The sequence below is a fragment of the Leiobunum rupestre genome, chromosome 2 (genome assembly GCF_980474605.1).
Source record: "Leiobunum rupestre chromosome 2, qqLeiRupe1.1.hap1, whole genome shotgun sequence".
Taxonomy (NCBI): domain Eukaryota; kingdom Metazoa; phylum Arthropoda; class Arachnida; order Opiliones; family Sclerosomatidae; genus Leiobunum; species Leiobunum rupestre.
This window is the reverse complement of record NC_143385.1, coordinates 64,220,625-64,244,356: the sequence shown is the minus strand read 5'-3', so window position 1 is coordinate 64,244,356 and position 23,732 is coordinate 64,220,625. Positions and strand designations below refer to the sequence as shown.

The 23,732-nt window shown below is 32.4% G+C and overlaps 2 protein-coding genes across 2 annotated transcripts; one reads left to right on the top strand and one right to left on the bottom strand.

The window, feature by feature from the left end:
- Window positions 1-148: 148 nt before the first annotated feature.
- Window positions 149-5,889, top strand: LOC149958743 (uncharacterized). Its single transcript, XM_090167245.1, has 7 exons — window positions 149-161; window positions 700-852; window positions 1,461-1,757; window positions 4,723-4,848; window positions 4,905-5,231; window positions 5,297-5,383; window positions 5,855-5,889. Exons 1-7 carry the CDS (start codon window positions 149-151, stop codon window positions 5,887-5,889), a joined length of 1,038 nt encoding a protein of 345 aa, XP_090023371.1.
- On the bottom strand, window positions 5,869-21,649 carry LOC149958742 (nose resistant to fluoxetine protein 6-like). Its single transcript, XM_090165027.1, has 14 exons — window positions 21,140-21,649; window positions 20,940-21,054; window positions 20,072-20,159; window positions 19,923-20,005; window positions 19,692-19,865; window positions 18,650-18,743; window positions 18,481-18,567; window positions 9,274-9,439; window positions 9,134-9,213; window positions 7,652-7,774; window positions 7,465-7,585; window positions 7,205-7,391; window positions 6,995-7,137; window positions 5,869-6,252 (listed from the first exon to the last, which is right to left on the bottom strand). Exons 1-14 carry the CDS (start codon window positions 21,404-21,406, stop codon window positions 5,974-5,976), a joined length of 2,007 nt encoding a protein of 668 aa, XP_090021153.1. The 5' UTR covers window positions 21,407-21,649; the 3' UTR covers window positions 5,869-5,973.
- Window positions 21,650-23,732: the final 2,083 nt, after the last annotated feature.

The window sequence follows — 23,732 nt, the reverse complement described above, 5'->3', positions numbered from 1 at the left end:
TATTAAAGAATTAAGATATTTAATAGTTAAATAACTAAATTAGCTCATTTTGGTTGTATGTAATCATTAAAATTGGTATAAAATCCCCATAGTTTGTTTAATTTATCGATAATAGTTATCGACCAAATCACTCGTGAGTCTATTGATTATGAAGCACTTGCGTAAGCAACTAATATAAGTAAATTACATCAGACTTGATGGATAAAATAAGCACCAGGAACTTCTATTGAAACCTTTACTTTCATTAAAATTGCCCCAGTGAACTATTACGCAAAATAATATATGAAATATTAGGAAAGCTATTTCTAAAATCACGACTGGAATACGAAGTTTAAAATATTATAATGCTTTTGCGAGTTAATGCCCTACGAAAACAACTTACATTTTTATTTGTCTTTCCGTATTCAATATTTAACTTTCAGGCGTAGTCCTTTTGACGCTAACGTGACAAAATTTAAATCTCGAACTTCTAATCCTAGGCTTACGACTACAAAACTTTTTACACTAGAAATGAGTAAAATTCCCAGAGATCAGATGCTGAATGACATTTCTTAAAAGATAATTAATCATAAATATCGCAAATAATGTTTAAATTCGCATTATTATTAATATTAATTAATCCAGCTTATTCTTTTTACATCCCATGTAAGTTACGTTAAAAAATCTGTTATTATTTTTAAAAAATTATTTAAATTTTAGGGCCAAGTTTATTCAGTATTATTCGTTTCCCAAACGACCCGTGTCCGACTACAAACCACTTAATCGGGACGTGTTACACCAAGAGAGAATGTTTCAAACACAGAGGTCACCCTAAAGGTTTCTGCGCTAAAGGTTACGGAGTTTGTTGCCTATGTAAGCCTTGGTTTCTTAATAGCATAGATAATTATTAAAGCAAGTCTCGGTTGTAACAAATTAACAAAGGAAAAAATTTAAAAAAGGCTTCTATGTGGAAGCACCTTTCAGTAATTCTAAGCGAAACGCGACTTATCTGCCATCTATGAATACTAAAATACCAAATTTCCCACAAATTTAAAGCGTCAGAAAACTGTTGTAGAGTTTAAAGTCTGTTGTTTAATAGAAAGTGTATACTTTTCGCTTGTTCTGGGATTTCAGAATAGTTTGAGTCGGAGTAAAAACTTTTTTTCCAAAATGGCTGGCTGTGGCCTTTTTAATTGATAAATTCTAGCTAGCAGACGACAAAATCCGATTTATTCTCTTGACACCTCCTTTTCAGAAGAAGTAAATAGAGTAGCCCTAAAATCCTGAAACAGACTAATAGTTGATGGTTAATTATCAGCACCGGAACAGGCGAACAGGGGCGTAGCTGAGAAAAAATATCAATGGGGCCACCCTTTTAATTTTTTTTATGGTGAGCAAGGCCCCTCGAAGCTCACACGTTGTGACGTTAGAGTCAAACAAAGAAGTAAAATTACAAATGGCGTCTTTTCAAAAATATTTAGTTGAGACTACCTGTGGTGGCGTAGTAAAGGAAAACAACACTTATTTCAACAACCCGCATTATCCCGACCCTTCACCCAATTTGACCTCAGACTGCGAGGTCACTATTGAACCAATATCAAGAAGCGAGGGTATTTGTCAGTACCTATTGACCTTGGAAGTACTGGAGCTATCGCAGCCTACGAACGGGCGCTGTGAAGGCAATTCCGACACTTGGACTTTTACTGTCGGTAACAGAAGTCAAAATCAATATGGTTTACCGGAAACTGGACTCTGCGGAGTTCTAACCAATCAACACTGTAAGTTTTTTTTTCATTTTAAAGTGAGAGTAAACAGTAAAGTATGATGACCGATGGTGGATCAAGGAATTTCACTTTTTGGTCTCTAGGATCGCTGTTGGTTGACTCTTAGAGTAAAAAGTCTGTGCGCCAAATTCAGACGCGTTTGCAGTGTTGTCAGATGTACGATAATAGATGGTAAAATAAATTCCAACTGCTTTCCGGCATCCGAAGGTTTTTGGAATTGGGGGGGTAAGAAAAAAAGGGAACGTTTCGTGACAGCATGGCTGCCAGCCTCATTGCTTCGCGACATTAATTGTCACTGAAGTCATTTCTACCGATTTTCACGTCTATTACGATTTATCTCAATTAATAATTTGTTTTTTAATTTAACGAATTCTAAGTTATAAGTAAATTTACAGATAAACAACCATTTTGTCAAGCTTTTTTCCCGAAATATAACGGTCAGTTTACTTAGATGGCGCCACGTGCTCCACAACGAATGATTTAGTAATTTCTTACTAGAAGACAGTCAAAAATCGGTGTCTGCGCATGCTCAAATACCAACCAATGCGGTGTTCCCTCCCTAGCTAGTTTCCAGTTTTAAAGTGGCAGTGACGGTTAAAAATCCGACTGCTATAATAGGTTATTCCAAAAACCGTAACGATTAGTGGTCACATGATTTGGTTACTTTTCGTCGTATAGACTTATTTGAATATTATATTTCTGAACTACGTTTTCGGTTGCATTAAGAAATTTTAATTTTAAGGGATATTTCTGACCAATTCGCGGGACCCCACAACCATGGACACTGTATCTCTAACCGGACGGGAAAAGCTGTCTCTCTGTAAAGGGGGGGGGGGGGGAGTTTCAAGAATTGTGAAAGTTTCGGGCTGTCAAGGCCATATAATTCGTCACGTGGTCGACAAAACGTTCCGTTTGAAATGGGGGTTTACATTCCTTCGAATGACCTTGACGGCCCTGCGAATCGAGTACGGCCGACTATTTCAGCTAATACGAAGTAGGACTCAAACGGACAGTGAGGGGGTACCTCTTTTACGCTGCTTTTCCCGTCCGGTTCGAGATACAGTGTCCATGCCACTACCGGCGTATGCACTATCGTGATATTTGAATTTCGTGCCATCTAGGAGCAACAAACACAAGGAGAACGCAGCTAGCCTTTAAACACGCTAACGCAGTGTTGTGTACAAATTTCATTGAATGAACCTTTACGCTGAACGTTTTACGGGCGGGGAGAAGGCAATTTCCGAATTTTCCCCTTCCGACGTCAGCAGGCGCTAAAGCGTCTAACCAATGAAAACTGTACGCAAGAAAATGTACGACTTTTGACGGGTTGCGTTGTCCTCGTGTGGGGTGCTGTGTTTGCTGCTCCTAGGTGCCATCTAACTCGCTCGCGTTTCGCTACCTTATTTCCAAAACCACGTATCTCGAAAAAGTCTTTATCGGTAAAATTCCTCTTGGGTTTATTATCTTAATGATTGGAAATTTTTCAAATTTAATTTTAATATATAAAATATAGTTAATACATCGGAGGATTGTGTTAACTTAAATGTCCGTGACATCTTGTTCATTTCCCGGGCGCGCTCAAAATGGCGTGAGCTACAAATCCACTAAAATAGTAAGGGCGCGAAACCACTAACGCTTTTATACATGTATTTATCTTATTATATTTAAGAATCATTTATTATCTACCGATAATTCAGCTAAGCGTACTATAATTGACGATAATTTAATATTTGACAGAAAACATATTAAAATTGCCAATTTTAATAATAGTTTTTTATTTTGTCAAAGGTCGAACTTGATTTAAGGGTTATTTAAAATTTTGATTTCTCATAAATAAAACTTCGACAAAGGTTAACGTCAATATTCTGACGAAATCAAAATTTACCGCCCATTTCCAGATGTATGATATATTTATTAAATCGGTAATTTTCTGCCTATGATGCGACAGTATTTTCAAAAATCGATAGCTTTCTGTCCTTGGTACGATAATATTTTTGAAAATCGATAATTTTCTGCCCTTGGTACGATAGTATTTTGGGAAATCGATAATTTTCTGCCCTTGGTACGATCTTGGATTAATTATTAATCCAAGGTACGATAATATTTTCAAAAATCGATAATTTTCTGCCCTTGGTACGATAGTATTATGGGAAATCGATAATTTTCTGCCCTTGGTACGATAATATTTTTGGAAATCGATAATTTTCTGCCCTTGGTACGATAGTATTATGGGAAATCGATAATTTTCTGTCCTTGGTACGATAATATTTTTGAAAATCGATAATTTTCTGCCCTTAGTACGATAGTATTATGGGAAATCGATAATTTTCTGCCCTTGCTACGATAATAATTTTGGAAATCGATACTTTTTTGCCCTTGGTACGATAGTATTTTTGGAAATGAATAACTTTCTTCATTTGTCGTAACGACGCTAGGATCTCCTAGGTTGCGCCTATGATCTAGCGTCTGCTACCGACAAATTAAAAAGTCATAAGAACGTTTTATCTTAAATAAACTTATCAAAATACAAGCAAACGCTGCAAAAACTATATTAAAATGCAAGTATCATTATTTATAAATTCAATTTAAGAATAACGATGAGGAAAAACTAATAGCGTCTGCTTTAGTCGCTACCTATCTAGGTTTCAATGGCGAACCAAAGGGGGCGTAGCGATATTTTTCGGTCGCGAATACTCTCTTTGAATGGCAACAAAAATGGCTTAGGGAATGCTAAGTGGCAGAATCTACTCAAACTGCACTAGAGAAAGGTGGGAACTGTGACATGAAATGATGAAATAGTGGAGCAGCGCTGTCGTACTACGCGAGTGGTATTAACTTCAGGGCCACTGTGCAGTTTGAGCATGATTTGCCTTGTAGTTTTCGCAGCGCCACTTTCGTTGCCTTTTAAGTCTTGGCTTTTTATCAAAAATAAAACGCGTCATAACGATATCGTTTAAAGTTTATTTAGAAACAAACAATGAAGTTTTGAATATGAACATTGCCCCAGCATTTGACACTGACGTTTTATCCGATCGACTGTGGCGCATAAGGGTTTCACAATTTACTTGCAATTCCAAATACCGAGGTACTACGCTAATTCCTAAGCTCGTTTTCAATGTACTTAATTATATTTAATTGCAGTTCCCGCAGGCTGTCTTCAGTACCACAGAGAATCCAGTGGGAATGTGTTTAGTTTCAATTATGGCCACAGTAGCGCTGGTTACTTCGACTTGACGCGTTATTCCATTTGTGTCCAATCAGGATTTGACGATTGCGAGATCGTGTGGGAGGCGGAGCCTAATCACTTCGATTTCGGAGGGACGGCTTTGATTGGTTCGGGAGTTGGTGACGTTGAATGCGTCTATGATTACGTCACTATCGTCAGTGCAGCTAATAACTACAAAGATAGATATTGCGGTACGACACTTAATCCGAATTCCGGTCAGTTAACGAATCGCCCAATTACCAGTAAGAATATTAATTATAAATCATACTAAATTTAGTGGTAAAATCCCATAACCTAATATTTTTAGCGAATCATAAACCATTCATTCTACGAGTTAAAACCGATGAAAACGAAGTTCGCAAAGGATTCAAAATGTCTTACAAACTCATCAAATGTACTTGATTTATTGTGAAATAAAATATTTAACATATAAAACGACTATTCTACTAGAATCATAAGTAACCTAAAAAGCAAGAGTAAGACACTTAATTTTTTTTTTTTCAATGTCTGTTTCGCCAATGACCATATAAATCGTTGTGTGGCTAAGGACTGACAACTCTCCGTGAGTTGTTACATATGTAACATAATTACTAATAAGTGTGCCAGAAAGAACTTTTTCTCAATGAGACCTTGTTGCAATGATATGACGTAATTGACGTCACTTCCCAGTCGATGACGGTTTTATCGTCAACAAAACTAGTTCTGGCGGGGAGGGATGGAAGTTAAAACCAGTTTTACGCGACGTTAGTCCGTATTTTCTTTGGTGGCTGTGAAACAAGGTCTCATTTAAATTTTTAATACAGAGATGTTAAACAGAGGCACCTTATGAGTAATTATGTTACATATGGTTGTTACTTGTCTTTAGATTATGCTATCACTCCACGACAAGACATTCATTAACCGAAATCGTTCAGTGTCCTACTTATACTTTTTTTGTTACTTATGTTTCGAAATAATAAGCTCGATTTCTGTATATTGGCGTAGTTAATTATCTTGAGTTGTTTTCGAATCAACCTCATCTTTGGATTCTTCTTTCTCGCTGGTTGACGCTTCGGGTAACGCTACATCGCTAACAGCGCCATTCGTCACACTCGCTGCCTTGGTTTGGTAATTGGCGGCGAAGGTTTTTCGCGCCATCCCTCGAGTAGAAGCCAAACTACTTATTGATAAATTCTTTAGCGTCATTAACGGAGACTCAAAGATGACGTAGATAACGGCTGAGACTCCCAATGATACCACTAGATGACCGAAAAACCTCCAAGTCTATTTCATATTAAAAAATTCCCATTAAAATTATGAATTTTTAAATTAAATCAAATTCTATTAAAGCAAAAGTCGGCTCGACGTCAAGTAGCTTTTTTTCGGCAGATGTCGTTATCGTCGACATTAAAACAAGATAGTTAAGCTACATTAGACTTATAGGTTGAATCGTTTGTAAATTGGTCTATAACATAAATTACAGTAATTATAAACAATATTTTTACATGGAATATATAATTAAGGTTAAAGCCCACTAAATAGAGTATAATTTGTCTAAATATAATACTCTACAAAGGCTCTCTGACGACGTATTCATTTGGCTATTTTGAATATTAGCTTCCTTTGCCATTAATAGATGGAACCACGCTCTCCAGTTAAGTCGTTTTTTCCCCTAAGAATCGGATAGATTCATGGCCATCTCTAATAACAGAGGCCTTTTCATAATACAGGTGGCAATGATAGAGCCGACATTGCATTGGCTTTAAATTAAGTTAGAAGCTTATAATTTATCTCCTGCGAGAGAAGTATTCATTTAAGTCATTAAAAGGAGTAGAAATTAATAATAAAATTCGTTTGCTAACACGAGTTACAAATAATTTTTAACGTAATCCGCACTATTTTTCTTCCGAAAAATATTTAGAAAAATCAGTGAGTACTTATGAAGCTACATGTTTCAAGCATTCTAGGAAGGTGCATACTTCTCTTGCAAGAAATATTTTATATACTTTTGACTATATATAATTACCATTGTTTTAAGATCACCGCTTAAAGGCGCTCTGGCACTGCTAGTGTACATGAACATGATTGGATAATGAACCAGATATACCAAAAATATTAACCGACTGAACGGCTGCCATGCTTTCCACGACAGAATATCATTGACGATATCTAATAGCAATGGTTTATATCAGAAACGAAACCAAGGCTTAATTTATAACTAACAAATTAGTTTTACTTCCGTATCCGTAGTGGCAGCAAATTAAAATCCAACCAATGGCGAAACCCCAACCATTCCTAGCCAATGAGGCGTAAGCTACTCTTTCCACGGGTCCAATAGGACCGCCTCGATTCCATTTCAAAGTTCCGAAAACCACAGTCAAGAGTATACCCGTACATACCAGCCATCCAGCCAGTCGCACCACCTAAACAAAAACGTTAAAATTATAAATTTAAACAAGTCGAATAAGCTATATTACACTTTTAGACGTTACTTACGAAGGACATTTTGAGAGACCGTTTTTTGGCGAATAAAATTCCTATGAGGAATCCAATCATGTAAACGCCGATGTGATTATGAGGTAGAAGAGTTTGGTAATATTTCTGTTCCATTAGGTCACTATAGCGGGAATAATATATATATATATAATTTTATGGTAATTAAAATGTAATTGAACGTAGTTACTCTTGGTCAAACGTCGTTGCCAGCAACGCCGGGTCTAACTTCATGAAATACGTCATAAATCCAGTCCCCAATATACCGGATATTATTAACGTCACAGCCGACACGATTCCAAGAGTATTATTGCTATTAATGACAATTTTTTGAATTGATTAATTTCCAATTGTCGAATTACTTAAAATTTTAGAAATAATTAATTAAAACTATCGAACTATTTATAATTCTCGAATGACCTAAAATTTTCGAATTAATTAAAATTTTCGAATTAATTAAAATTTTCGAATTAATTAAAATTCTCGAATTAATATATTGCAATTCTCTAGACTCTTACTAATTGTAATTATTGAATTAATTATATTTTAAAATTAATTATAAAGGTTAATTTTATAATGTAATGTAATTTAATGTATTGTAATGTAATGTAAATGTAATCTAATATAATTTATTGCTATAGACAGTTATAATTAAATTAATTAGAGAGTTACTTTTAATTAATTAACAAGATAATAATCAATAAGCTAATAACCAATTTAATAATCAATAAGCTAATAACCAATTTCTAATCAATAAGCTAATAACCAATTTAATAATCATAAGCTTATTAACAAGATAATATGAATTATAGCTTATTAACAAGTTAATATGAATTAGCTAATTAACAAGTTAATAATAATTAGCTTATTAACAAGTTAATAATAATTAGCTTATTAACAAGTTAATATGAATTAGCTTATTAACAAGTTAATATGAATTAGCTTATTAACAAGTTAATATGAATTAGCTTATTAACAAGTTAATAATAATTAGCTTATTAACAAGTTAATATGAATTAGCTTATTAACAAGTTAATAATAATTAGCTTATTAACAAGTTAATAATAATTAGCTTATTAACAAGTTATTATGAATTAGCTTATTAACAAGTTAATATTAATTAACCATTTGCCATAGATCAGTTAACAATTTGCGATTGATAAATTAACAATTTGCGATTGATTAATTAACAATTTGCGATTGATTAATTAACAATTTGCGATTGATTAATTAATAATTTAAGATTAATTAATTAACAATTGAAGATGGACTAATTAACAATTGAAGATGGACTAATTAACAATTGAAGATGGACTAATTAACAATTGAAGATGGACTAATTAACAATTGAAGATGGACTAATTAACAATTGAAGATGGACTAATTAACAATTGAAGATGGACTAATTAACAATTGAAGATGGACTAATTAACAATTGAAGATGGACTAATTAACAATTGAAGATGGACTAATTAACAATTGAAGATGGACTAATTAACAATTGAAGATGGACTAATTTTCAATTGAAGATGGACTAATTAACAATTGAAGATGGACTAATTAACAATTGAAGATGAACTAATTAACCATTTTAATATTAATTAATTAACAATTGAAGATGAACTAATTAACAATTTACTATTAATTAATTGTTAGTATATACTTAATTTACCTTAAATACCAAGACAACACCACAACTGCTACAATAAACAACTGCATATCGACTGAAAGGTACCACGTGGCTGGCAAACACTGCAATTATTTAGAATTTTCAATTAGCCCCCGCAACCAAGGCTTAAGGACTTAATTTACCATTTCGTGCATTGGTTGAAAGTTATTGATGAATAAGAAGGCCGCCCACCAGCCGACCCGGCAAGTATTGGCCACGTGCTCGATGTTGTCCTTCCAAAGTGGCCCGGAGCCCAACATAGGGGTCAACGTCGCCAGACCAATGACCAGCATCAGCGTTGGCAAGATTCTGCGAAAATAAAATTCGAGTTAAACTTAAAGGGCCTCCAAAGTTCGGGGGCAAATTCTGTGTAAAGTTAGTAAAGTGTGAAATTTACGGTTGACTCTGCCCGCCTCTGCCAAGGCCGAGTGAGGGGTTGGGGGGAATGAAAAGCATGCTCAATTTTCTTTCTTTTTTTGACACCGAACTTTGGAGCCCCTTTAAATTTTATGATTTCAATCTATTGTACGAGACCTAAATAACATCAGAAGTATATGATATATTTCACGAGAGAAGTATCCACCTATAGGAATTAAATTAAAACATGCAAGTTTGAACATTGAGAGTGTACAGCGAAGTTTCAAGATATCATTAACAGTTTAAAAAATTGATGCTTTTATCGTGAGAATTATATTATATTCTTCTGATAACATATGACACTCTAATAATATATTACCCGTTTAAAATATATCATATACTTCTGATAATATATTACACTTTAATCATGTATTATATACTTCTCATATTGTGTATTACAAACTTCTGATATGGTATATAATATATATATATATATTATATATACTTCTGATACTATATCATATAGTTCTGATACTGTATCTCATATAGTTATGATACTGTATATCATATAGTTCTGATACTATATATCATATAGTTCTGATACTGTATATCATATAGTTCTGATACTTTATATCATATAGTTCTGATACTTTATATCATATAGTTCTGATACTGTATATCATATAGTTCTGATACTGTATATCATATAGTTCTGATACTATATATCATATAGTTCTGATACTATATATCATATAGTTCTGATACTGTATATCATATAGTTCTGATACAGTATATCATATATTTCTGGTACTGTATATTATATAGTTCTGATACTATATATAATATAGTTCTGATACTATATATCATATAGTTCTGATACTGTATATCATATAGTTCTGATACTATATATCATATAGTTCTGATACTGTATACCATAGAGTTATGATACTGTATCTCATATAGTTCTGATACTGTATATAATATAGTTCTGATACTTTATATCAAATATTTCTGATACTGTATATCATATAGTTCTGATACTGTATATAATATAGTTCTGATACTGTATATCATATAGTTCTGATACTATATATCATATAGTTCTGATACTGTATACCATATAGTTCTGATACTGTATATCATATAGTTCTGATACTGTATACCATATAGTTCTGATACTATATCTCATATAGTTCTGATACTGTATATAATATAGTTCTGATACTTTATATCAAATATTTCTGATACTGTATACCACATAGTTCTGATACTGTATCTCATATAGTTTTGATACTGTATATCATATAGTTCTGATACTGTATATCATATAGTTCTGATACTGTATATCATATAGTTCTGATACTGTATATCATATAGTTCTGATACTATATATCGTATAGTTCTGATACTGTATATCATATATTTCTGATACTGTATATCATATAGTTCTGATTATATATATAATATAGTTCTGATACTATATATCATAAAGTTCTGATACTGTATACCATATATTTCTGATACCGTATATCATATAGTTCTGATACTCTATATCATATAGTTCTGATACTGTATATCATATAGTTCTGATACTGTATACCATATAGTTCTGATACTATATATCATATAGTTCTGATACTATATATCATATAGTTCTGATACTATATATCATATAGTTCTGATACTGTATATCATATAGTTCTGATACTGTATATCATATAGTTCTGATACTGTATATCATATATTTCTGATACTGTATATCATATAGTTCTGATACTGTATATCATATAGTTCTGATACTGTATATCATATAGTTCTGATACTATATATCATATAGTTCTGATACTATATATCATATAGTTCTGATACTGTATATCATATAGTTCTGATACTGTATATCATATAGTTCTGATACTGTATATCATATAGTTATGATACTGTATACCATAGAGTTATGATACTGTATCTTATATAGTTCTGTTACTGTATATAATATAGTTCTGATACTTTATATCAAATATTTCTGATACTGTATATCATATAGTTCTGATACTGTATATAATATAGTTCTGATACTGTATATCATATAGTTCTGATACTGTATATCATATAGTTCTGATACTGTATACCATATAGTTCTGATACTGTATATCATATAGTTCTGATACTGTATACCATATAGTTCTGATACTATATCTCATATAGTTCTGATACTGTATATAATATAGTTCTGATACTTTATATCAAATATTTCTGATACTGTATACCACATAGTTCTGATACTGTATCTCATATAGTTCTGATACTGTATATCATATAGTTCTGATACTGTATATCATATAGTTCTGATACTGTATATCATATAGTTCTGATACTGTATATCATATAGTTCTGATACTGTATATCATATAGTTCTGATACTGTATATCATATAGTTCTGATACTGTATATCATATAGTTCTGATACTATATATCGTATAGTTCTGATACTGTATATCATATATTTCTTATACTGTATATCATATAGTTCTGATACTATATATCATATAGTTCTGATACTATATATCATAAAGTTCTGATACTGTATACCATAAATTTCTGATACCGTATATCATATAGTTCTGATACTCTATATCATATAGTTCTGATACTGTATACCATATAGTTCTGATACTATATATCATATAGTTCTGATACTATATATCATATAGTTCTGATACTATATATCATATAGTTCTGATACTGTATATCATATAGTTCTGATACTGTATATCATATAGTTCTGATACTGTATATCATATATTTCTGATACTGTATATCATATAGTTCTGATACTATATATCATATAGTTCTGATACAGTATATCATATATTTCTGATACTGTATATTATATAGTTCTGATACTATATATAATATAGTTCTGATACTATATATCATAAAGTTCTGATACTGTATACCATATATTTCTGATGCCGTATATCATATAGTTCTGATACTCTATTTCATATAGTTCTGATACTGTATATCATATAGTTCTGATGCTGTATACCATATAGTTCTGATACTGTATATCATATAGTTCTGATACTGTATACCATATAGTTATGATACTGTATATCATATAGTTCTTGAGACGTTTTTCAAATAGGATGAAGCTTAGATTACGTACTCATTCAACAGATTAAATTAATGGGCACAGACTTCAGGAATTAGTTTCGTCATACTTTAATACACTAATAAAGATAATTATACACACCAAAAAAAATAAAGTTAAACAACATTCTACATTTACTAACCTACACACTAAAACCTAACCAAGACTTTAAAAAGCTAACTTAATTAATTATACTAAATACATGGTTTTACGTTCGAACTGGCTGGTTCCCCAATTAAATTAAATTGATTGATACGGTACCGCATGAATGTTTATGAAGTTACTCCACGGTGTTACGAGTCCGACGAGAGGATCACTGGCATCATGCGGGGCTCCACGGCGTACGAGTCCGGCTAGAGGATCATGTAGTACTCATGGCGTCACGTATCTCGTTTTCCTCGTGATATCTATCCTCGCGACTATTGTCTAGCTTTTTCAAGATCTGCCTCCTTTCGTCTCCCAAACTCTTCTGCCCATTTTGGCGCGCAATCCTTGCTCCTCAAAGTTTTCCCGCCAAAATATTTTTGTGATGCCAGCTAGAATGAACTAGTTCCATCGCGGAACTCGGGCCTTAATCCCTTCAGGAATGTCGAGGGACAAACCCACTAACGCGGTTCTCGTTTTTCGCGCACAACACAGGTGTTCACATATTAGAAACTACGTTTTTGGGAAACCAGCCTTTTAGGGTAAACCAGCCATTGCCTATTGATTGACGTCAATTTATATTCCCTACAAAAACCCTCATGTAGGCCTAAAAGTATGACACCAATAACTAACAACGAATAAACACGTTACATTCTGATACTATATATCGTATAGTTCTGATACTGTATATCATATATTTCTGATACTGTATATCATATAGTTCTGATACTATATATCATATAGTTCTGATACTATATATCATAAAGTTCTGATACTGTACACCATATATTTCTGATACCGTATATCATATAGTTCTGATACTCTATATCATATAGTTCTGATACTGTATATCATATAGTTCTGATACTGTATATCATATAGTTCTGATACTGTATACCATATAGTTCTGATACTATATATCATATAGTTCTGATACTATATATCATATAGTTCTGATACTATATATCATATAGTTCTGATACTATATATCATATAGTTCTGATACTGTATATCATATAGTTCTGATACTGTATATCATATATTTCTGATACTGTATATCATATAGTTCTGATACTATATATCATATAGTTCTGATACTATATATCATAAAGTTCTGATACGGTATACCATATATTTCTGATAACGTATATCATATATTTCTGATACTGTATATCATATAGCTCTGATACTGTATATCATAGAGTTATGATACTGTATCTCATATAGTTCTGATACTGTATAGAATATAGTTCTGATACTTTATATCAAATATTTCTGATACTATATATCATATAGTTCTGATACTGTATATCATATAGTTCTGATACTGTATATCATATAGTTCTGATACTATATATCATATAGTTCTGATACTGTATATCATATAGTTCTGATACTGTATATCATATAGTTCTGATACTGTATACCATATAGTTCTGATACTGTATATCATATAGTTCTGATACTGTATACCATATAGTTCTGATACTGTATATCATTTACATCACTTCTGATATTATATCATTTACATCACTTCTGATATTATATCATATGCATCACTTCTGATATTATATATCATATACATCACTTCTGATATTATATCATATACATCACTTTTGATATTATTTATCATATACATCACTTCTGATATTATCATATACATAACTTATCATAAGCCTATCAAGGACCCATGTATTCAGCACTAAACAGCAGAGATAGTATATAGCTGCGCTAAGAAACAGGCGCGGGATAAATCAAAATTAGGATCTACACTACCTGGCGGAGAAAAAGAGCAACTGCTCCCAATCCCCCTCACCCCACCACCTATACAACCTCTTGCCATTTACGAAGCAGTTTCCGGTAGCATGCATTGCGGGATTTGTGCATAAGTTTCGGTTTTTCACCACCAGATGGATTCATGTAGCCAGTCTGGCCAGTCATAAGCCTAACGTCAAACTTCCATTCGTTTCAAACTTAGAGGGGCCTTCATAGTCTTATCATATTACATACTTCTGATGTGATATATTACCGTCTTCTGATATGATATATTACAGTCTTCTGATATGATATATTACAGTCTTCTGATGTGATATATTACAGTCTTCTGATGTGATATATTACAGTCTTCTGATATGATATATTACAGTCTTCTGATGTGATATATTACAGTCTTCTGATGTGATATATTACAGTCTTCTGATGTGATATATTACAGTCTTCTGATATGATATATTACAGTCTTCTGATGTGATATATTACAGTCTTCTGATGTGATATATTACAGTCTTCTGATGTGATATATTACAGTCTTCTGATGTGATATATTACAGTCTTCTGATGTGATATATTACAGTCTTCTGATATGATATATTACAGTCTTCTGATGTGATATATTACAGTCTTCTGATATGATATATTACAGTCTTCTTATGTGATATATTACAGTCTTCTGATGTGATATATTACAGTCTTCTGATATGATATATTACAGTCTTCTTATGTGATATATTACAGTCTTCTTATGTGATATATTACACTCTTCTGATATGATATATTACAGTCTTCTGATGTGATATATTACAGTCTTCTGATGTGATATATTACAGTCTTCTGATATGATATATTACAGTTTTCTGATATGATATATTACAGTCTTCTGATATGATATATTACAGTCTTCTGATGTGATATATTACAGTCTTCTGATATGATATATTACAGTCTTCTGATGTGATATATCGTATACTTCTGATACACATATTACATACTTCTGATACACATATTACATACTTCTGATACACATATTACATACTTCTGATACACATATTACATACTTCTGATACACATATTACATACTTCTGATACACATATTACATACTTCTGATACACATATTACATAATTTTGATGGGATATATCGTATTTCTATTAAGACATATTGCATACTTCTGATAATATATTACATACATCTGATATGATATATTGCATACTTCTGATATGATATATTGCATACTTCTGATATGATATATTACATACTTCTGATGTGATATATCGTATACTTATATTAGGACATATTGCATACTTCTGATAATATATTACATACTTCTGATGTGATATATCGTATTTCTATTAGGACATATTGCATACTTCTGATAATATATTACATACATCTGATATGATATATTGCCTACTTCTGATATGATATATTACATAATTCTGATATGATATATTACATACTTCAAATATGACATATTGCATACTTCTGATACACATATTACATACTTTTGATGGGATATATCGTATTTCTATTAAGACATATTGCATACTTCTGATAATATATTACATACATCTGATATGATATATTGCATACTTCTGATATGATATATTGCATACTTCTGATATGATATATTACATACTTCTGATGTGATATATCGTATACTTCTATTAGGACATATTGCATACTTCTGATAATATATTACATACTTCTGATGTGATATATCGTATTTCTATTAGGACATTATATATCATATACATCACTTCTGATATTATATCATATACATCACTTTTGATATTATTTATCATATACATCACTTCTGATATTATCATATACATAACTTATCATAAGCCTATCAAGGACCCATGTATTCAGCACTAAACAGCAGAGATAGTATATAGCTGCGCTAAGAAACAGGCGCGGGATAAATCAAAATTAGGATCTACACTACCTGGTGGAGAAAAAGAGCAACTGCTCCCAATCCCCCTCACCCCACCACCTATACAACCTCTTGCCATTTACGAAGCAGTTTCCGGTAGCATGCATTGCGGGATTTGTGCATAAGTTTCGGTTTTTCACCACCAGATGGATTCATGTAGCCAGTCTGGCCAGTCATAAGCCTAACGTCAAACTTCCATTCGTTTCAAACTTAGAGGGGCCTTCATAGTCTTATCATATTACATACTTCTGATGTGATATATTACAGTCTTCTGATATGATATATTACAGTCTTCTGATATGATATATTACAGTCTTCTGATGTGATATATTACAGTCTTCTGATGTGATATATTACAGTCTTCTGATATGATATATTACAGTCTTCTGATGTGATATATTACAGTCTTCTGATGTGATATATTACAGTCTTCTGATATGATATATTACAGTCTTCTGATATGATATATTACAGTCTTCTGATGTGGTATATTACATTCTTCTGATATGATATATTACAGTCTTCTTATGTGATATATTACAGTCTTCTTATGTGATATATTACAGTCTTCTGATATGATATATTACAGTCTTCTGATATGATATATTACAGTCTTCTTATGTGATATATTACAGTCTTCTTATGTGATATATTACAGTCTTCTGATATGATATATTACAGTCTTCTGATGTGATATATTACAGTCTTCTGATGTGATATATTACAGTCTTCTGGTGTGATATATTACAGTCTTCTGATATGATATATTACAGTCTTCTGATATGATATATTACAGTCTTCTGATATGATATATTACAGTCTTCTTATGTGATATATTACAGTCTTCTTATGTGATATATTACAGTCTTCTTATGTGATATATTACAGTGTTCTGATGTGATATATTACAGTCTTCTGATGTGATATATTACAGTCTTCTGATGTGATATATTACAGTCTTCTGATATGATATATTACAGTTTTCTGATATGATATATTACAGTCTTCTGATATGATATATTACAGTCTTCTGATGTGATATATTACAGTCTTCTGATATGATATATTACAGTCTTCTGATGTGATATATCGTATACTTCTGATACACATATTACATACTTCTGATACACATATTACATACTTCTGATACACATATTACATACTTCTGATACACATACATACTTTTAATGGGATATATCGTATTTCTATTAAGACATATTGCATACTTCTGATAATATATTACATACATCTGATATGATATATTGCATACTTCTGATATGATATATTGCATACTTCTGATATGATATATTACATACTTCTGATGTGATATATCGTATACTTCTGATGTGATATATCGTATACTTCTATTAGGACATATTGCATACTTCTGATAATATATTTCATACTTCTGATGTGCTATATCGTATTTCTATTAGGACATATTGCATACTTCTGATAATATATTACATACATCTGATATGATATATTGCCTACTTCTGATATGATATATTACATAATTCTGATATGATATATTACATACTTCAAATATGACATATTGCATACTTCTGATACACATATTACATACTTTTGATGGGATATATCGTATTTCTATTAAGACATATTGCATACTTCTTATAATATATTACATACATCTGATATGATATATTGCATACTTCTGATATGATATATTGCATACTTCTGATATGATATATTACATACTTCTTATGTGATATATCGTATACTTCTATTAGGACATATTGCATACTTCTGATAATATATTACATACTTCTGATGTGATATATCGTATTTCTATTAGGACATATTGCATACTTCTGATAATATATTACATACATCTGATATGATATATTGCCTACTTCTGATATGATATATTACATAATTCTGATATGATATATTACATACTTCAGATATGACATATTGCATACTTCTGATATGAAATACTAATAATCCATATTTATTACTGTACCTGTAGACTCTACTGAGAAGTATTGTCCTCATTTTGAAGCTGTACTTGTTGGCCAAAACAACGACGCTGTAGGATAATAGGAGGCCCCTGTTTAAATAAGACCTCGTATTAGTTTCAAGCGAAAATAATAAATTTGCGTGAAGGACAATGGAATGACCGGCTCTCTTACGTAATTAGGAAAAACGTTTCTACTCCCAGCGTGGCGTTGAGCAGAATCTGTGCCGACACTTTTTCAGGAATTTCCTTGTACACGAGACTATCACCTAAGTTCAATTCTAGTTATTAAATTATAGTGCCTCCAGTCGGTTATTTTAATTTTAATTTAAACAGGGTGTTTCAAAGGGTTATGCAAAAATTTGTTGTAGGGGTGTGTTGAGAAGTATGCCTGTTTTCCCCCATTTCCCTACGATGAGTGAAAAGACCGCCAGAGAGCTTCAAAGAGTGACCTACTAGCCCCTGGAAGTAGGCTGCAACAAGCATAAATGTGTCTCATTATCAGCCTTTAAAAATGTGTCCAATTATCAGCCTTTAAAAATGTGTACAATTATCAGTCTACAAAAAATGTGTCCAATTATCAGCCTTTAAAAATGTGTCCAATTATCAGCCTTTAAAAATGTGTCCAATTATCAGCCTTTAAAAATGTGTAAAATTATCAGTCTACAAAAAATGTGTCCAATTATCAGCCTTTAAAAATGTGTCCAATTATCAGCCTTTAAAAATGTGTCCAATTATCAGCCTTTAAAAATGTGTACAATTATCAGTCTACAAAAAATGTGTCCAATTATCAGTCTACAAAAAGTGTGCCCAATTATCAGTTTAAAAAAAATATGTTCAATTACAGTCCATTGAAATGTGTCCAATTATCAGTCTATAAAAATATGTCCAATTATCAGTCTATATAAATGTGTCTAATTATCAGTCTACAAAAAATGTGTCCAATTATCAGTCTACAAAAAATGTGTCCAATTAGCAGTTTACAAAAAATGTGTCCAATTATCAGTCTACAAAACTTGTGTCCAATTATCAGTCTACAAAAATGTGTCCAATTATCAGTCTACAAAAAATGTTACTCATTATCCGTCTACAAAAATGCTTAGTTAATTAGGGCACTCTGAATGTTTATTAGCTTAGTGCATTTTTAAGGAAAATTTGTTAAAGATAATAGGGGGATTTAGAATAAATCTTGACCATGAAATCAAAGCAAATCTTACTAATTAAGTACAGGTCTGTACTCAAATACGTATGCCCCAGAACGATCCAAGAAATGGTTAAGGATTTCACACCATGAATAAATTTTAAGTCTCGAGGATTATTTCCATCTGTATTGAGCAGCCTTTTCACGTTTTGTCTGATGGAAAATGACAAAACGGCCTTTTTCAAGAAACCTAACGAAACGTTTCTTGTCAAAAACTAATTACTTCAAATTAACTTTAACAACTTACGTGTTTTCTTGGACGGAGGCTCGCTCCAATAGTCGAAAAACGTCGCTATGGTGGTTAAAATACCGAACGACAGTAGTGTCCCTCTAGGATGGGGCGTGGTTTTAATACGACGTCACCAAAAAGGCGTAACAAAGGCTAAATTAACTTACATAACGGCGAGTTGGGCTTTGTCCAATAATATCGACTCGTTCTGTTCGCAACTATAGGCGATACCAGTCATACTAAATAAATCTCCCACTGAAACGTAAAATAGTAGGTTTTATAGACTATATATTATACTATTGGTATTAGGTTTCATACAATTAGTAGTGGGTTTCATTATATTAGTAGTAGGTCTCATACTATTAGTAGTAGGTCTCATACTATTAGTAGTAGGTCTCATACTATTAGTAGTAGATATCATACTATTAGTAGTAGGTCTCATACTATTAGTAGTAGATCTCATACTATTAGTAGTAGGTCTCGTACTAATAGTAGTAGGTTTCTTACTATTAGTAGTAGGTCTCATACTATTATGTAGTTTGTATACTGTTAGTAGTAGGTCTCATACTATGTATGTGGTTTTCATACTATGTATGTAGTTTTCATACTATGTATGTAGTTTTCATACTATGTATGTAGTTTTCATACTATGTATGTAGTTTTCATACTATGTATGTAGTTTTCATACTATGTATGTAGTTTTCATACTATTTATGTAGTTTTCATACTATGTATGTAGTTTTCATACTATGTATGTAGTTTTCATACTATGTATGTAGTTTTCATACTATGTATGTAGTTTTCATACTAATCGTAGTAGATTTCATACTGTTCGTAGGGGTAGTCATACTATTCGTAGTAGATTTCATACTGTTCGTAGGGGTAGTCATACTATTCGTAGTAGATTTCATACTGTTCGTAGGGGTAGTCATACTATTTGTAGTAGATTTCATACTGTTCGTAGGGGTAGTCATACTATTCGTAATAGATTTCATACTGTTCGTAGTAGGTTCAGGATGGGTTTTCGTAGCTTACGTAAATGTGCGATTTTGTCGACGTCGGAAAAACTGCATGTTGACGGTACGCAGACACCAGCTCGAGTCGAAATAGTGTAGAATATGGGTAGAGCTTCTTTCACAGTTGTTAATAGCTTCAATTAAATTTAATCAAATTAAACAATTCTTAAAGGGAAAATATCACCATGAAAATAATAATTTAAAAATTTTAAAAATTACCTCTAAGGTCTCGTTAAATTCATCCAATGGCTCCAGAACTTTCCCAAGGGTCAAAGGTCCTTTGGGCTTGGCCGGTAGGGCCGGCCTAAAGTCCAGTAAACAATACTGACCTCTAAATAACACTTCCTCATTCGATGAAAACGGACTTAACTTAGGTACGCTAATATTCAAACACATGTCGTAATTGCCCAGTGTGACTAAATTGGCGACAGTTACGCCACTAGGGGGCTTGGCGGTAGCATCGAGAACTAAACCCAAAAAACCCATTCAACATTTTTACTATAAAAGAGATAAAATAGTTCGATGTAGACGTGATTCGTACCAGAAGTTTATCTTTAATGATATATTAAATGTTATCAAGTGTGGTGGCGGAGTGGTTAGCACTTTCGTCTCAGCAAGAAGAGTCGGGTTCGATCCCAGCTTTTTGGACTGTCTGGATACCTGGAACTACTTCTTCCGAGTAGAGTTTGTAAGTTATCTCTGCCCAGTGGCAGGAATCCATACCTCTACTAGGAATGCTTATCCTGGCGTATCGCGTATGGTAAGATCACTCTGATAGCTTTGGCCCCGCCTACGAGAGAAAAATCCCCTCTGCGCGCGCTCCCCTCTCACGTTGTTGTTCGTTAAGTTAACATAGTGACGTCAAAAAAAACGTCAGCCACATTGAGACGAAAATCTGCCGCGATAAGCATTCCCAGTAGAGGTATGGATTTCTGCTGGTGGTTAAAGGGAGTTATCTCCCAAGTTCTTCAGTTTCCCTTTCAACAAAATCTTGTTGAGGTTCACGGTAATAATAAGTGTAGGTAGCCATGGCAACGAAAAATGTTTTTGACAACCAAAAATTTAAATTTTATCATTGAAAATAACATGGGATTCTGATCGACTACTTAATTTTTTCAATTTGGAAAAATAATTTATTTCAACAATTTCGAAATATTTTTTCAATATTTGTACTTTTTGAAATTTTCTCTAAAATATTTCCGATTTTAGCCATTTTGGTTCATTTTCACCCATTTTGCTCAAATTGATCAAAAGTTGATTAACTCTGATATTTTTCCTGAAGTTTTATCTATTTTTCTATTTTTGGCATTTTCAAAATTTTGAAATTAGTTCCCATTTTTCACAGAATCCCATGTTTTTCTCAATGGGAAAATTTCAATTTTTGTTGTCAAAAACATTTTTCGTTGCCATGGCAAAACGGTTGCCCATTGAATAAATTCCCTTTAGGATATTTCAATTTACATGAAAGTTTAGCAATCCCCCGAGTTTGAACAAAATCGGTGGGTTACACTTCGGGATGTCTCCTTGTCAGTTGAAAAAAATACATTCTTGATGAAACTAAAGTTTACAGTAATTGAAAGCAAATAAAGATTTTTTAACAAATAAATAATCAGCTAGGCACCACCCTACGCACTACTGATTGAGCGAATTTTAATGCCTTTAAATCAAATGACCAATTTAAATTGCCTAGGAGGGTGGTGGCAAGCCCTTCATGCCAACAGCTCCCTACACTCACTACAAGTTTTTAAGGGATATGGGAAACCGAATAACTCGAGGGAAAACCTTATAAACCAGGAGGAGATAACTTTCTAACTCAACAAATAAGGAGTTCCACAAGCAGGGGTCGAACCCGATTCCTCCAGCTGCGAGTTGAAATTGCTAACCACACCGCACCGCCACCCCAATCATAAATTTAACGCCTTTAAAAATATCAATAAAATGTATTTTGAAAATAACATTGTTTCAAGCGAATAACATAGGAAGATAATACTTACATTGAAAAGCCCACAGCTTACCCTGCGTTAAGCTTAATATGACTTTACTCAGGCTCATCTGGCACTCCGTCGACAGTTTAAGTTGCGAACTATATTTCATCATATACGGTATCAAATACTTCACAAACGCGTTGATTTCGTCTTTAAATTTAATTTCCATATTAGTCCATTTTGACAGAACATTTTCGAAATGCAATTCGGTTTTAACTTGAGCTTTTTTCATCAACGCACCATCACATTTAAGCGACGTAATTATAATTAAACATAACACTAACCACTTAAATAAACTAGACATAGTTAAGTTAGAAGAACACTATCCACAACCAACCACGTTGAAAGATATTCGAAAAGTGACTTTCAATTGATTGAAAACGATTTAGGTAAAATATACAATTTCTATTCTTGATAAATTATAGTTTTTATATCTTAGCTAAGCAAAAATACAATGCCTTATTTAGCATAATAGGAACTTAGCACCACTAATTTAGAATTAAAATTACTTGGTTTAAAATTGAAAATAATAATTATAACAGTATTTTTTAGCGGTCTGATTTCAACGAGGAAAAATACCGGTATATAAATGAAAACTTGCCGTTGGCAAGGTTATCTGCCAAGTTATAAAGTAAATGCATCTTCTACCTTTACCTTCCAATCGAGGGTCAATCTTGTGTTAAAAACGAAGCTTATAATATATAATAATTTTCTTGATAATAATATATAAAAATGTACCTTCGCGAGTTCCAATGGACGCCAATTTCCTCAGTAATATTTCAAAATACCGGGTGTTTAATTGTCATCCCCGGAACAGGTGAATAAAA